The 17585-nt window shown below is 35.6% G+C and overlaps 1 protein-coding gene across 1 annotated transcript; it reads left to right on the top strand.

Moving 5' to 3' along the window:
- The first annotated feature begins 3177 nt into the window (after nt 1–3177).
- LOC141397971 (phenoloxidase-activating factor 2-like) lies at nt 3178–15849 on the top strand. The gene is made up of 2 exons (XM_073975018.1): nt 3178–3454; nt 14457–15849. Exon 2 carries the CDS (start codon nt 14473–14475, stop codon nt 15784–15786), a length of 1314 nt encoding a protein of 437 aa, XP_073831119.1. The 5' UTR covers nt 3178–3454; nt 14457–14472; the 3' UTR covers nt 15787–15849.
- The last annotated feature ends 1736 nt before the right edge of the window (nt 15850–17585 follow it).

Here is a 17585-nt window from a genome sequence, read left to right as displayed (position 1 = left end):
ATGATATGGAAACATTCAAATTGAAAATCTAACGAGTTTTCATTCATGTTTTCCAAAATATTCAATCAAATGTGAAAAAATATTAGTTTTTTAAATTCCAATAATTTATAGACATTTCCTTGTTTTGTTTACATTTACGTTGACACTAAGGTTTACAAACAAAAACAAATTCCTTTGTGGTTGTTGTTCGAGTTGTATTTGTTGTAGTATTAACTTTACCTTGTATTTGTTCTACCATGATTGTGAATAAAAACACATACAAAATGTAAACAAGCAATTCACAATAATACATCATTGTGACCAAATTTGACGTTTTCCATGATTTGATGTAACACCTTGTTATTCCACCATGGAATCGTCAAAACAACTTCTTATGCTTGGTTTACATTTAGGAAATCCACTCTATTTCAACTGTCAATTTCAGTATACGTCAAATGAAAAGTCATCTAAAATCCATTGGATTTCGTTTGACGTTTAATCAATGGCATTGACAGTCGCTCAGCAAAAAGTTTGCATCCGCGGATGCAGTTGAATCACTACAAGTGTACGGTACATTTGCCGCTGGAGTACATATTTTTCCTATGAATTCACCAATGAATATTACAAGAGAGCGCGCAGCTAGGATGCACTCCATTTTGCTTCCACAGCACACAGCTAGGATGCACTCCGTTTTCGATCCAAATCAAAGCTTTTGATGTAGTGTTTTGGATTGAATTTAAAGGCACTCTTCGGATTGCATTTTTAATCAGTCCAAAGATGCAATTAAATTGCAAGCCATTGCGAAATACCCCAATCAACCAACTGTATATCGAACGGAGTGCATTTTTCATAACTCTGTTGGAGTAAATCGAAAGATGTTGTGAAATCATAACTCAAATTGCACAACTTCCAAAATTTTTTGCTGGGAATCGTCAAACAAAAGTCGAAAAATCAGTTCTGCCATTTTTTACCTTTAGAAATTTGTCTGGTAGCCTGTGGTAGAAGAGAAAGGCATATGTGCTCTCTCCTCTCTCACTCTCTTAAAAATTGCTGCCAGTTTTACCACTTTTTGGGGTTAAGGAACGCTTTGCAGGTTAAAAATGGTAACCTCAGGTAAGTAAAGGAACACAGCTATAGGGTAGAAGTGACAATCAGCTGTATTTGTATCAAGTGACGAGGCTTCCCAGCAAAAATGTTTGGAAGTAGTGCAATACAGAGTTTTGATTTCACTACATCTTTCAATGCAATCCACACGGATTTATGAAAAACGCACTCCGTTCGATACATTTTATAAGCACTCGCATAAAGCAGCAACACAATTTTTCCAAGGATAAGAAAGAGTGTATACATTTCTAAAGACCTCGACATATAAGAAGCGTGGCATTCTTGCTTAAGTCATATCTGGTAAATGACTAAAGACCAAGTTCGACGTAATGCAAATGTGATTCTGAAATCTGTTATTACGTCGAACTTGGTCTTTACTCTTGTTATTTTTCTCTTTAGTCTCTTATCAGATACGACTTCAGCAAGAATGCCATGCTTCTTATATGTCGAGGTCTTTAGAAATGTATACACTCTTTCTTATCCTTGGAAAAATGATGTTGCTGCTTTATGCGAGTGCTTATAAAATGTATCGAACGGAGTGCGTTTTTCATAAATCCGTGTGGATTGCATTGAAAGATGTAGTGAAATCAAAACTCTGTATTGCTTTACTTCCAAACATTTTTGCTGGGAAGCCTCGTCACTTGATTAAGGTAGAATATTCGGCGACAAAGCAACATTTCACAGTAGTACGGAAGTTTTTGAACTATGTTCCCGAAAACAAATCCAACGTTTCAGTAAAGTTGGGCGTCATTTCTGATAAAAAATACAAGAGCAAGGGCAAAATAAATCGAATTTTTCTTTATTCTTTTATCAGAAATGACACCTAACCTAACTGAAACATTGGATGTGTTTAGGGCTTAAGGCCTCGACACATAAGAAGCATGGCATCTTGCTTAAGTCATATCTGGTAAATGACTAAAGACCAAGTTCGACCTAATTCAAATGTGATTCTGAAATATTTTTATTAGGTCGAATTTGGTATTTAGTCTATTATTAGATATGACTTCAGCAAGAATGCCATGCTTCTTTTGTGTCGAGGCCTTTAAGCCAGAAAGCAAGACTTCTCAAGTACCGAGACCTTTGGATTTTTGTTGATGTTCCTAACATTTACGAAATCCACTCGATTTCAACTGTCATTTCCATTGCTTAAATGTCAAAAGAAACCCAATGGATTTCAGTGGTGGGATTCTGTAACTCATTTTTGCTGTTACCGACAAAAATCGGTAAAATTAAATCGCAAAATTATGACTAAAAACATAAAGAAAAGTTGGCATCACTGTTTGTGTCGGTAGAAGCTAGCGACTACTTTTTATTCATCGTTAACTTACAGAAAATTTTCGTTAATTATCGAAAATAAAAACATTTTAATTTTACCGACAATTATCGATAACAGCAAAAATGAGTTACAGAATCCCACTACAGATGAGTTTTCATTTGACGGATGCACAAAGGATTTGACAGTTGAAATCGAGTGGATTTCGTAAATGTAAACCAAGCATAAGTTAGATGTCAAGATGGGGCTCATACCAAAATAATTGACAAAGCTGTTCGCCTCTGTAGTAGTGGGATTCTGTAACTCATTTTTGCTGTTATCGATTATTGTCGGTAAAATTAAAATGCTTATAATTTCGATAATTAACGAAATTTTTCGGTAAGTTAACGATGAATAAAAAGTAGTCGCTAGCCTCTACCGACACAAACAGTGATGCCAACCTTTCTTTATGTTTTTAGTCATAATTTTGCGATTTAATTTTACCGATTTTTGTCGGTAACAGCAAAAATGAGTTACAGAATCCCACTACAGGGCAGTACCAAAGGTTCATAATATGGCAAAGGGGTATGCAATGCTCATCATTCCAAATGTTCCACATGTGTGTATATGTGTGTGGAGGAAATTCCCATTTTATCCTTTACATCTTCAATAAGAAGTTGTACCTAATCGTTCTAGTCTTCTCCACAAACATTTTACACACTTGCCATGTAGTCGATGATGTCCCATTTGTTTAAACAAAAAACATACAAATCAAAAATTATAACAGAAACAAGTTTTCAACGGACACACTTCAAAAATAAATACTGAAGAATACAGCCAGCAGTAGACGCAGGCGATTTTAAAGCTGAGATGCACATGCCTGATAACTAGATTTCAATACACAAAAAATTATATTTCCAGATTGAGACAAGGCTTTTTAAAACAACCACAGCTTGTGGAGACTTCAGTTAAACAAAAGCAACAGCCGCAAACGGTAATAAAAATATAAAAGGCGGCAAACCAGATCTTCGACGAAATCGAATATATTAACAAGCTAAGCGGCGGGATAAGGCAAAGAAGAGATAACAGACAGAAACAAACGAACTACTTAAAGATATTGTAAGCAAATTCAAATCAAAAATTATAAAATATGGTGAACTTTCGGGTTAAAAATGAATTTAACAAAATTTATTATTTCAAAATGGGAGCAAAGGTTTTAGAAAAGTCAACCAAAATTTCGTAAAACATGTGAATGGAGGAGATAAGTGTTTTTTTCGGAAAATAAAAGTGTAATTAAAACAAACAACATCCATGGGAGGAGGAAGTGCTATGTAATAACTACCATATGACTGCCATTGTTAAGGTCAAGAATACGAGCTGTGGTTGTGGTTATAATAAAAACAAAACTGACGTGACGTGCAATTTGCAATGGAAATGTTTTGAAAATAACGCTTTAATTGACGGTTACACAGCTGTAAACATTTAAGGGAAAATATATTAAAAGTATACGTCAAATAAATCGATGGTAATATAAACGTAGTTAGAAATGTGGGGAAAAATCTTCTTGCTGTGTTATCATCGAATGGTAATGTAAATGTAGTTTGAATTATGGGGAGAATCTTTCTCTATAACTTCCAAATTTTACAAGTGATTTGTAAAGATCCCTCTCTTCAAAAACGAATTTTGTTAACTCCTTGTACGCATGAGCGAACAAGCCAATGACATTGGAAATTCCCCTGTTCTATTAATAGCACTATAGAACAGGAATGAATAGTATCAGAGCAGTTCTAGTTACAACTAATCTGTGTATGAGTGTCTATAGTTTTGTATGACGACAACGATTATAGTGCGTTATTAAAAATTCCCATTGATTTGATTCTTTGCTGCTGCTGTTTGCTCTGCTCTGTTCGAAAGTTTCAAAACCAGTTTAACTTGCAAAAATCCCAACCGTATTTTTTTGTTATTGTTTTCGGAGAAGCCAAGAGATTTCTTCAAGGTTGCCAATTGTACGAAAAAATAACAAAAAAATTATACAACAAACAACAAAAATCCAATAGGTATGAGTAATAGAGAAACCTTTTTGTTAACCCCTTTGCAAACATACAGACAGACAGACAGATACATGTGTATAGATTTACATATGCTAATAATAATTAACACTGACATAAATACAAATGTTTGCTTTGCAAACAAATAATCAAATTCTCATAAACCCAGTACTAATTATATGAACAATAATAAGGAAGGCTATTGAAAACAGTTTTTATTATTATACAAATTGATTTTTCGGGGAAGTGCAGAAATAATAGGTAAAAATAAAACACCCGAATTTGTTATGCAGCGCAGAAATAGAAGCGCCCAAACCAAGCAAAATTAATATTACGTTTGAATATAACCGGATTTGATAAATCCACTGGACTTCATATGTCAAAAAAATTTCATAGCCAAATTCAAACTTGGTAGGCCATTATCTTTTAATCTTTTACCAAAAATGACGCAAAATTTTATTGAAACGTTTAATGCCGAAAAAACATCCAAAATTTTGGTAAAGTTGGGCGCCATTTCTGATAAAAGAATAAAAATGCAAGGGCATCATAGATCGAATTTTTCTTTATTCTTTTATCAGAAATAATTTCTTTATCAGAAATAACTTTACTGAAACGTTGTACTATGATTACATTTACGACATCCACTCGATTTCAACTGCCAATTCCATTGCTCAAACGTCAAATAAAATCCAATCGATGAGTTTTCATTTGACGTATACACAAAGGAATTGACAGATGAAATCGAGTGAATTTCGTAAATGTAAACATAGTATTGGATGTGTTTTCGGCTTAAATGTAAATTGGGCTTTACAGTACTACACTTAAAGGCCTGCGTACATAAGCTGCCTTACCTGCTTACCAGCTGATAGTAACATAATGTGTCAATTGCATTGAATTGATGTCAAATTTTGACATCTTATGTTACCAACAATTGCCGATGCGGCTACCTGTGGATTTGTACCATGAGGCCTATGTACATAAGCTGCCTCGCCTGCTAACCTTGCTTGCTTCTTTCCTGCTTAATTTTTGACATAATAAAAATAAAAGAATAAAGAAGGCCAAGGAAATTTCGGACTGGGTTGCCCTTTTCTTTTTTATTCTTTTATCAGAAGCAAGCAAGGTTAGCAGGCGAGGCAGCTTATGTACATAGGCCTCATGGTACAAATCCACAGGTAGCCGCATCGGCAATTGTTGGTAACATAAGATGTCAAAATTTGACATCAATTCAATGCAATTGACACATTATGTTACCATCAGCTGGCTTGATAATGCTACCTGTATTATTGTACCATGATAGGCCTTTATAGCTCATTTATAGTACGGTTACACTAGAGTTTTTTGCCGGGTTAACCCACTTCGAGAGGATTTATTTGACGTTTGGCCTATGGAATTGACATTTTAAATCCAAATCCACTGGGTTAATCTGGTTAAGTGTAACCGGGGTATTAGACTAGTCATACATTCTCAACTAAATTTAATAAATTCAGTACAAATCTCATTGCATTTAAGGCCTCGACACATAAGCCGCTCGGCTTTCTTACTTAATTCATTTCTGGTAAAGGAATAAAGAAATGTCAGAACCACATTTCAATTAGGTCGAACTTGGTCTTTGGCCTTTTACCAGAAATGAATTAAGCAAGAAAGCCGAGCGGCTTATGTACCCAGGCCTTTAGATATACCTTTTGAGGATTTAAATGGTAGTCAGCTGATTTTTGTTCAAAGCACAATTACCAAGGTAGATGCATCAGCCCATCCCATGGAATTTGAAAAGTCAGAAGAAGTTGTTGTAAATTGAATGCGTCTCAAAAACATACGGAAAATTACAAATTTATTGTTTAATACATGACGTCTGTTCCAGAACTGTAAGAATCTACTATTTTTTACGATTTTTTTCGATAACATAAAGGAAAAAATGTTATCGTAGTAAAAATTAGTAGCTTCTTGCAGGTTCAGGAACAGAACAATGGTTTAACAACAATGTTCCTAAAAGTCAAAACAATGTACACAATAGGTTTGTCCTTGCACTTACTAAATGTTGCTGAAACACTTTTTTTCAGCAACTTTTCCTTTATACAACTGTCAAAATCTGCAACATTAGTAATAATTATTACAAATTATCACGTAAAAAGACACACCTATTATTACAAATTATCTAGTACACGGACAGGCATATTATGTGTATGTGTGTGTGCTGTTTGAATAGTCCCAATTTACATTAGGCGAGTTTACTTGCGGCAATTGTCAGTTTGTAGGTGAGAGAGGGGGCTGAGAGGCAAAGGGTTACCATATGCCTCACCTCTCTCTCCATTAAACTGACAATTGCCGCAAGTAAACTCGTCTAATGTAAATTGGGACATAATATGCCAAACAATTTTAAAAACAATCGAATTCAATGATTTTTAAAATTGATTTTAGAACATTTGTATTGAAGAAATTTATCATCTTTACATTGAAACAAACATTTTATCATATCCACAACTCGGTTATGTGGAAAAACCTTGACACTTCATTCATTTTTAGCATTTTTTATAAAATGCTCAAAAATGGTATTGTCAACAAACCCACTCGTTGGTTTTGTGTTTACTAAAGGGCTGTTTACACCATCTATCAATGTCATATGAGCTGTAATTTCTTTCACCCATTCGACATTCTCTATGTTTGTCAAAATTGACGTCATCCATACAACTTTCAATTTGTGCGTTCATACCTGCAAGTGTAATTTTCGTACGACATAACCTAAAAATTTAAAAACAGCTGTTTTTGTCATTAATTACATTTATTGTTGAGTTGCAATTTTGCGCAAATTTTAATTTTGGTTGAAGAAAACTGAATTGGTAGAATTGGTGTTTGGAGTTATAGAGGCATTTATGTTTTTGCCACCAAACAATCATTTCAAAGACTGCTTCTTTCGACCAATCGATCTGAAAATAACATTATAAACGCCATTTATTTACTTTACTGAATATTTAAATATACATACCTTTCCATTTTCTTTTTTTAAAAGATTTTGTTTTTCATTTTTTGTTTGATAATGGCAGAAAACAGCTGATAAATTTATGTTTACATACGAGAATGCCGTATCAAATAGAGCGCTCCCTAAATGAAAAATGTACATATGAGTTGCCAAATCATTTTGATAGATGAAAATTTTCATAGTGGTTACACTATGTGTACAACATTCGCAGGTAGAAAATTTGGCATCTCATACGACATTGATAGATGGTGTAAACAACCCTTAAGGGGTAGTTTACACTATATGTAAATGTCATATGACATGCAATTTTCCATCGTTATATATTCGCTAATATGTGTAATATTGGAGATTTTCCTTACGCCATTTACTCTGTGCGTTCACACCAGCAAAAATGTAAAAAAACTACGTCTCCACATTGCCTCCGTGGGTAAATATGGAATGTTTTTATTTCGTGTTATATGACATTGGTAGATAGTGTAAACTACCTCTTATTTTGACGTTTTTGGAATTCGGGAAAAACAAGGGTTCTATAGATTTTTTTCATTTAAATCTACCTCTTCACTTATACCATAGCTTCGTTCCCGTACTTTTTAATAGTAAAGCTCGTAAAAGAGAGAACTGCAAAAAATTTGTTCTCACACACAAGTTTTTTGAAATAGTTCGGGAACGGAAAAATGGAAAATACGTCAAAAAAACTGGAAGAATTGTCAAAGTCGGCGTATCAGCCAATCAGACGCCGGCAACCATGTTCTATTTTTTTAATCGCCCAAATTTGTCGTGCAAAAAGTTTTTAAAGAGAGCGTCATTCAGCGCCATTTTTGTTTAAAGAGAAGTGAACATTTTACAACTTTTTTGTGTACGGGAACTGTTTTTAGAGTAAAATGTGTAAAAGTCGTAAAAATTGTAAAAACTTTTTAGTTCTGGAACACAGCTAATGTGTACAGATTTCCCTAAAAGGACGAGGAATCTGTAATTATTGTTATAAATTACCGACGTAATTTAGAGCTTTGAAATGTTTGTTTGCCGGCATCGCAACAACTACAACACATCAAATATTGGACACCACAAGTATATGAATACTTACGTGATGTTTGTTTGGCACAATGAGTAAAAACAATTATTTTAAATTAGTAAATTCACTGTCAGACGACAGATGTATTTTATTGTTTGGGGTTTAAACTGGGGGTTTATAATTTGGCGATCGGGGCGATATTTCCACCATGGCTTAATATTGTTACGAATGTAACTGATAGGTTTAAGTTAATTTAGTTGAATTTCCGTAAATTTAAAAAGCAACAACAACTACCATGTAGAATTTTCTTCATCATTCTAGTTCTTACATTACCTTTCATTAATGTGCTTTTGTTTGTTTTGCCATAATCATGTTAAGCTGAAAACAGATACAACGTTTGATTAAAGTTTTGCGTTGGGCGTCGAGAAAAAAACAACAACAACAGGGCGACGACGATACCAAAGTCCAGCGTTTATCTGTTTGTCGGCATATATTTCAAATGAATTTGAATTTTTCGGCATCATGCCCAACAGTGTAAAAACGGCCAAAACGACACAAAACTTTACCCAAACGTTGTATGTGTTTGCAGATTAATTATCGTTTAGGCGGCCATCAGACCATCTGCTTTTTCACATGTTTGTTGTCACTTTGCGTATACTAATATACAGAACAGCTGATGTCATACATGTGAAAAAGCAGATGGTCAGATGGTAGCCTTAGTTTGCTACTTCTCGTATTTCTTGCATTTGTTTGTTGTTGTAATTACGTCATTAGTGTGCTGGTCCACTTGTATTGATCTTCGCCCATGTATGTGAGTATGGTTGTTCGCTTATGGGTACTTTACACGGTATGTTTTTTACATATGTGTTGTCACTTCTCCCATACAAAATGTATATGCAAAGTGACAACTCATATGTAAAAAACATATCGTGTAAAGTACCCATTAGTGCAAATGTTCGTCTGTGTGTTCGTTGTACAGATTCGAGGTGTTACCAGATGTTCTGGATAATTCCCGAACAGGGAGATTTTGGGATAAATACAGGTGGAATCAGCAACGGCGAGTTAGTTGAGTTTTAAGCGTTGAACTGAACAGGTCGGTTAAAGAAGAGCTGCGTGCTAACTAGAGACAAGCTGTGTGCTGAGTAATTAAAGTCGATTCCGAATAAATGTAATAAAGTAAATAAAGCATTGTAGAAACGTAATCTGAAACGAACCCTATTTTATTTGGTACAAATCGCACTGGGGATTAAAACAACGTCTACAAGGAGATTAGTTAACCCTAATTCCGTAACAATATTGAAAATGTTCGCACATTATGCTACTAACTAGGCGTTTACACCGGACAAATTGTTTTCAAATAGAACTCTGATTTACTAACACATACATACATTTCTAGGATGTCTCCCAGCTGTCCATCATTTTTTCATAGACAGTAGGTTTAACAAATTTTTGAAATTTTTTGCAAAAATGTGTGAGCTAATAATTGAAATGTGTTGAAAACAAAAGAACATGAACAAAAACAAAATATGTGAACGAAAAACAAAAGGAAATCGATGATTTTAATTCATAATTTTACAACTGTTTTTGCAGTTGTCGGGACGCCTACGTCACACAGGCAAATTTTGGGATTTGGACAATCAATACATGAAGTCAACTGTCCTGTCATTTGTAAACGCAGGGTTATGCTAACTAATGAGCAAATAAAGAATTATTTTATGGTTTAGACATCGTAAATATTAGTTTGGTTTGTTAAAATCAACTTTGTATATCACAAGAAATTTAATTTTTTCGCCTTGTTTACAAATTTTAACATTTTAACAGCCTGTATCATTATATATATAAACTCGTGTATGATTTTAAAATTTTGTAGTTTTTTTAAAGCAAACACAAAGTCAATATTGCCATGAAAACCAAAGTTTAGGTGTTTTTAGTTCGCAATCATTTTCTTTCGACATAGTGGAACAGGCCGTAAGTTATTTTTGTTGTAGCAATTCACCGACGCATCTACTTTGTTTCTTGTGCCAGTTTACAGCTTTTTGTATTTTCTAGCAAAATGTTGCAAAAAACAGAGTTGTATACTAGGATTTATGCCGGATTTTTAAACAAATCCACTCAATACGAGAATTTATTTTTGTATGGGAAATTTGGTAGATTTTGGTCGGATTTAGCAAATAAAATCGATAATGCGCTAAATCCGGGTAATGATGTAATTATCTAATATGCTGTTTATATTAGAGCTTTTTGCGGGGTTAACCTTCTTCATAAGGATTTATTTTAAATATAAGCAATGGAATTGACATATAAAACCCAGTCGGTTTGTTAAATCCGGTTATATATAAACGGGGTATTATAGCTCATTTAGACTAGCCATAAATCCTCAACTGGATTTAATAAAGCCAGTACAAATCTCATTGCATTTAGATATACCTTTGGAGGATTTAAATGGTAGCCAGCTGATTAGCTTGGTTGGTTAAAATCAACTTTGTATATCAAAATTTATTTTTTGCCTTGTTTACAAATTTTGACATTTTAAATTATTTTTGTTGTAGCAGTTCTCCGATGCATCTACCTTGTCTCTTGTGCCAGCTTGCAACTTTTTGTATTTTCTAGCAACATGTTGCAAAAAACAGAGTTGTATACGAGGATTTATTTTTGTATGGCAAATCTGGTAGATTTTGTCCGGATTTAACAAATACAACCTGATAATGCGCCAAATGATGTCATATCTTAATGGTCTCTTATAGTACGGTTACACTAGAGTTTTTTGTCGGGTTAACCCACTTCGAGAGGATTTATTTGACGTTTGCGCTATGGAATTGACATTATAAATCCAAACCCACTGGGTTACAACCGGTTAAGTGTAACCGGGGTATTAGACTATGCTGGATTTAGCAAATAAATCGAGATAATGCACTTGATCATCGTATAAGTGTATAGTCTGAAATACATTTAAGAGGTACATAAGTCAAAGTCCACACATGCGGGAATTTCATTAAAAATATTCATGAAATTAGTTGTTCTTAGATCGAATTCACCACTGCAGCAATTTCATGATTTTACTCTACTATGGAACTCGATCTAGAAACGCATAATTTCATGAAATTTTTAATGGAATTTACGCTAGTGGGGACCGGGACTAAAGGCCTGGGTACATAAGCTACCTCGCCTGCTTTCCTGCTTCATTTCTGACATACCATAAAATAAAAGAATAAAGGAGGCCGAGCAAATATCGAACTGGGTTGCCCTTTTCTTTTTTTTTTCTTTTTTTCTTTTTTATTCTTTTATCAGAAGCAAGCAAGGTAAGCAGGCGAGGCAGCTTATGTACTCAGGGCTTAAGCGGCTGGCTTTCTTGCTTATAGTACGTTTACATATAACAAGGATTTAGTAAATCCAATGGATTTCAAATGCTAATTCCATTGCGCATACTTCAAATAAATCCACATATGGTCTGTTCCTTTACTTTTGAAAATGGTAAAACCGGCAAAAGTAGTAAAAGTTGTTAACTGCTGCCATATGAATTGTATGGTCTTTGAAGTAAAGGAACGTCTTTCGAGTAAAAAGTGGTAAAACTTGAAGATTCTTGCACGTAAAGCTAGAGTTGGGTAATCTCGTTCAATTGAACGATCCGGATCACTGTCCTCGTTCAAAAACGAATGAGTAACATCATAAAAACCAACGTGTAAAATTAAGTATACGCAGTTTTGTCAAAGAAATTACGGGTGTCCATTGAACGAGATAGTGATCCGGATCGTTCAATTGAACGAGATGGTCCAACTCTACAAAAAGCCCTAATGTTAACATGGCATAAGTCTCTCTGAAAAGATAGATGAAAGAAAACGAAGAAAAGTTTTGAAATGACTAAAGCAACTCCAACAGGTGGCATACATTTTCGAGATTTAAGCGATACATAAACCCCACGGAGCTACCATGGAATGTTCAAAATACTGTTCAAATCAGTGCTGTAGAGAGCTCTGTCCATTTCGATGACCAAAAGTTGACATCGATTTAAGACATTTTCTTACTGCTGGCAGAAGACCTCCGGAGGTCTTCTAAGTGCAACCGGAGACTCCTTAAAGGTTTTCTATAGGTAACACTAGTCATATTGAGGTCTTCTATAGACAACGGACTACCTTTATTGGCTACGGACCCCTTGAGGTCTTCTATAGGCAACAGAAGGCCTCTTGAAGAGCTCTATAGGGAATAGAAAACTTGTTGAGGTCTTCTATAGGCCTCTTGAAGACCTCTTGACGTCTTCTATAGGCAACAGAAGACATCTTGAGGTCTTCTATAGGCAACAGAAGACCTCTTGAAGTCTTCTATAAGGAATAGAAGACCTCTTGAAGTGCTCTATAGGGAATAGAAAACTTCTTGAGGTCTTCTATAGGCAACAGAAGACCTCTTGGGGTCTTCAATAGGCAACAGAAGACCTTTTGAAGTGCTCTATAGGGAATAGAAAACTTCTTGAGGTTTTCTATAGGCAACAAAAGACCTCTTGAAATCTTCTATAGCCACCAGAAGACCTTTTGAAGTGTTCTATAGGGAATAGAAGACTTCTTGAAGTGCTCTATAGGGAATAGAAAACTTCTTGAGGTCTTCTATAGGCAACAGAAGACATCCTGAGGTCTTCTATAGGCAACCGTAGACCTCTAAAAGTGTTCTATATGGAATAGAAGACCTCTTGAGGTCTTCTATGGGCAACAGAAGACCTCTTGAGGTCTTCTATAGGCAACAGAAGAACTCTTGAGGTCTTCTATAGGCAACAGAAGACCTCCTGAGGTCTTCTATAGGCAACAGAAGACCTCTTACGGTCTTCTATAGGCAACAGAATACCTTTTGAGGTCCTCTATAGGCAACAGAAGACCTTTTGAAGTGTTCTATAGGCAACATAAGACCTCTTGCGGTCTTCTATAGGCAACAGAAGACTTCTTGAAGTGTTCTATAGAGAATAGAGAACCTCTTGAGGTCTTCTATAGGCAACAGAAGACCTCTTGAGGTATTCCGTAGGCGACAAAAGACCTCTTGAGATATTCTATAGGAAACAGAAAACCTCATGAAGTGTTCTATAGTCAGAAGAAGACCTCTCGAGATCTTCTATAGGCAACAGAAAACCTCTTGAAGTGTTCTATAGGCAGCAGAAGACCTCTTGAGGTCTTCAATAGGCAACAGAAGACCTCTTGAGTTCTTCTATAGGCAAGACAAGACCTCCTGAGGTCTTCTATAGGCAAGACAAGACCTCTTGAGGTCTTTTATAGGCAACAGAAGACCACTTGAAGTGTTCTATAGGGAATAGAAGATCTCTTGAGGTCTTCTATAGGACACAGAAGACCTCATGAGATCTTCTATAGGCAACAGAAGTCCTCTTGAGGTCTTCTATAGGCAGCAGAAGACCTCTTGAGGTCTTCCATAGGCGACAAAAGACCTTGAGGTTTTCTATAGGCAACAGGAGATCTCTTGAGGTCTTCTATAGACAACAGAAGACCTCTGGAGGTCTTTTTATAGGCAACAGAAACCTCTTGAGTTCTTCTATAGGCAACAGAAGAACTCTTGAGGTCTTCTACAGGCAGTAGAAGACCTCTTGAGTTCTTCTATAGGCAACAGAAGAACTCTTGAGGTCTTCTACAGGCAACAGAAAATCTTTTGAGCTCTTCTATAGGCAACAGAAGACCTCCTGAGGTCTTCTATAGGCAACAGAAAACCTCTTAAGGTCTTCTATAGGCAACAGAAGACCTCTTGATGTGTTCTATAGGGAATAGAAGACCCTTGAGGTCTTGAGGTCTTCTATAGGCAACAGAAGACCTTTTGAGGTCTTCTATTGGCAATAAAAGACCTCTTGAAGTGTTCTATAGGGAATAGAAGACCTCTTGAGGTCTTCTATAGGAAACATAAGACGTCTTGTGCTTTTTATGGGCAATAGCAAAAAAAAAAAAAAAGATCTTCCATAGGTGACAGAAAACTTGTAGGGTTCTTGTGAACGCTTTTTATAAAGTGAAAATGCTGTCTTTATATCAAGGGCTTTCCCGTTCAAATACTCTAATATTTTGTCCTTTACATTCCTAATCAGCAAACGTTTCTTCTCATTCTTTACAGAACTACATCCATCGAAATGGTTCACTTGCGACTGATGTTGGTCGCCGTAGTCTGCATGGCATTCGGTGTCATGGCTTTGCCACAACAAAATGATCCTGACATCACATCATTGGTAAATGATGTTTTTCAAATAGGTCAGAAGCAGCAGCAGCAACAGACACAACAGCAGCAGCAACAACCAACTGCCAGGCCTCTAAGTGGATTTGCACAAATTGTTACCCCTGAACCCGTTGCGGTGGAAACAGTGACCGGCTCCATTAGAGGCGGACAACAATGCAATTGTGTGCCCTATCACATGTGCGATCCAACTACCAATAGCGCCACATCCAATGGAGACAATGGAGGAGGAGCAGAAACCGATGATTATACACTTTTGATTGATATTCGTTTCAATAGTGAAACCGCACCGGCATGTGAACATTTTCTTGATGTCTGCTGTGATGGTGGTAATACCCGACAGGAAAGTATTATGCCCACACCTCAAGAGGAAAAACCGACTCGTGCCAAAGGCTGTGGTGTTCGCAATGTGGGCGGTATTGATTTCAATATTACCGGAGCATTGGATAATGAAGCTGGTTTCGGTGAATTCCCCTGGACTGTGGCCCTATTGAACTCGGGCAACTCAAGTTATTTCTGTGCCGGTTCCTTGATCCACCCGAGAGTTGTACTAACCGGTGTCCACTGTGTTATTGGTCGTCCTTTGAATAGTTTCAAGATACGAGCCGGTGAATGGGATACCCAAACAACCAAGGAACGTTTGCCCTATGAAGAAAGGTCACCAGCCAAGGTGGTACAACATCCCCGCTACAATCCTCGCAATGTGGGCAATGATTTTGCTTTGATTTTCCTGCAAACGCCTTTTGTTTTGGGTGATCACATCAATGTTGTATGCTTGCCGCCACCAAATTTTGTCCCTCAGTCGGGAACAACTTGCTATTCAACCGGATGGGGTAAAGATCAATTTGGTGCCCAAGGAAGATTTAGTGCCATCATGAAGCGTCTGCCATTGCCTATTGTGGAATTCAACAGATGCCAATCTCAATTCCGTTCTACACGCTTGGGACCTAAATTCATTTTGGATCCTTCGTTTATTTGTGCCGGTGGCCAGGTTGGCATTGACACCTGTCAAGGTGATGGTGGTGCTCCGTTAGTTTGTCCCACTGGTCCTTCGTCAGAAAATCGTTATCATCAAAATGGTATTGTTGTCTGGGGTATTGGCTGTAATGATCCCATTCCAGCCGCCTATGCTCATGTCTCCGTGGCCCGCAACTGGATCGATGAACAAATGTATGCCAACGGACTTGATACCACTTCGTATACGGCTTTCTAGATTGAGAGGAATTTTGAGATTGAAATCAAGTTTTGAAATAAAAGACTAAGTGAACAATAAAAACGGATTTTTTAATAATTTCTTTTTTTGGAGGACTTTTTAAGGGGGATCTGTGGAAGCATCCAAGCACCACACAGTATTTTTTTTAAGGATTTTTAGGAACCAACAAAGGCCACAATAAACGTGAATTATTTTAAATATTTTTAAGAACCACCATAGGCTGCAAAAAACGTGGTTTTTTTTAAAGATTTTTAGGAACCACAAAATGTGGATTTTTCAAAGATTTTTAGGAATCACCAAAGGCCACAATAAACGTGGATTTTTTAAAGATTTTTAGGAAAGACCAAAGCCCACAATAAACGCGGATTTTTTAAAGATTTTTAGGAACCACCAAAGTCCATAATAAACGTGGATTTTTTAAAGATTTTTAGGAACCACCAAAGGCCACAATAAACGTTGTTTTTTTTTAAATTTTTAGGAACCACCAAAGGCAACAATAAACGTGGATTTTTAAAAGATTTTTAGGAACTACCAATGGCAACAATAAAAGTGGATTTTTAAAAGATTTAGAAACCAAAAATCCCACGTATAGAAGACCACAAAGTCTTCTTATAGAAGACCAGAAGGTCTTCCAATAGAGGGACCCAAGCTGTTCTTATAAAAAGCACGGTCTTCATGTCAGATCGGATCTTCTTATATAAGGCCTAAGGGTCTTCTTATAAAAGCCTAAAGGATTTTTTATAGAAAACCTGAAGGTTTTCTTATACAAGTTCAGAAGGTATTTTTATATAAGGTTAGATGGTCTTCTTTTAGAAAAATTGGTCAACCCTTTGTAAAAGGTCCAAAAAGTCCAAAATAATTAATTTTATTTGGATTTAAATAATCATATATCATAGATACAGATTTCTGTTGGTCGGTGACTATGAGTGAAATTTGGTGTTGAATATTTCTTCCATTGACACTATATCTCTAAAGTAGAGTATTTTGAGAAAAATTGCTTAAAACTTGAAATGGTCCAAAGAAGGAAAATTCCAATCTTGTTACTGTAAGAACTAAATTTTCATTATCATCATTGCTAAATATTTATGTTGTTCTATGAATTATAGTAAAATTTTATGTAGAAAATGTTTTTCCATTGGCATTATCTCTCAAAAATTATGTATTATAGGAGAAAATGGGCAATATTTGAAATGGTCCAAAAAAGCCCAAAAATAATAAACTGTTTTCTATGATAAATTTCGAACTGGATTTTCATTATACGATATCGTAGCAACAGATTTTTGTTGGTCGGTGACTTTCAGTTAAATTTGGTGTAGAATATTTCTTCCATCGACACCATCTCTCTAAAATGAGGCATAATAGGAAAAATTGGCAAACATTTGAAAATGTCCAAAAAAGACCATAAATAATAAACTTTTTGGAATTGGATTTTATTTATTATACGTCATAACTATAGATATCTGCTGGTCGGAGACTTTTAGTGAAATTTGATGCAGAATATATCTTCCGTAGACACCATTTTTCTAAAATGAGATAAAATGGGAAAAAGTGGCCAACAATTTAAAATGTCGAAAAAAGACCACAAATAATAACCTGTTTATATGCCACATTTCGAATTCGGTTTTAGTTATCTTACGTCATAGCTACAGATTTCTGATGGAAGGTGACTATAACTGAAATTGTATGCAAAATATTTCTTCTATTGATACCATCTCTCTAAAGTGAAATGTAAAGGAAAAAATAACCAACATTTGAAAATGGTAAAAAATACCAAAAATAATAAACTTTTTATATGACAC

This window comes from Musca autumnalis, unplaced genomic scaffold, assembly GCF_047663935.1.
Source record: "Musca autumnalis isolate F117 unplaced genomic scaffold, ASM4766393v1 scaffold_1, whole genome shotgun sequence".
Taxonomy (NCBI): Eukaryota; Metazoa; Arthropoda; class Insecta; order Diptera; family Muscidae; genus Musca; species Musca autumnalis.
The sequence above is the reverse complement of the archived record's forward strand: the minus strand, read 5'-3'. Positions and strand labels throughout refer to the sequence as shown.

Bases quoted from the DNA above. Each gene is read 5' to 3' on its own strand.
- LOC141397971 (XM_073975018.1), top strand. From the start codon at position 14,473: ATGGTTCACTTGCGACTGATGTTGGTCGCCGTAGTCTGCATGGCATTC.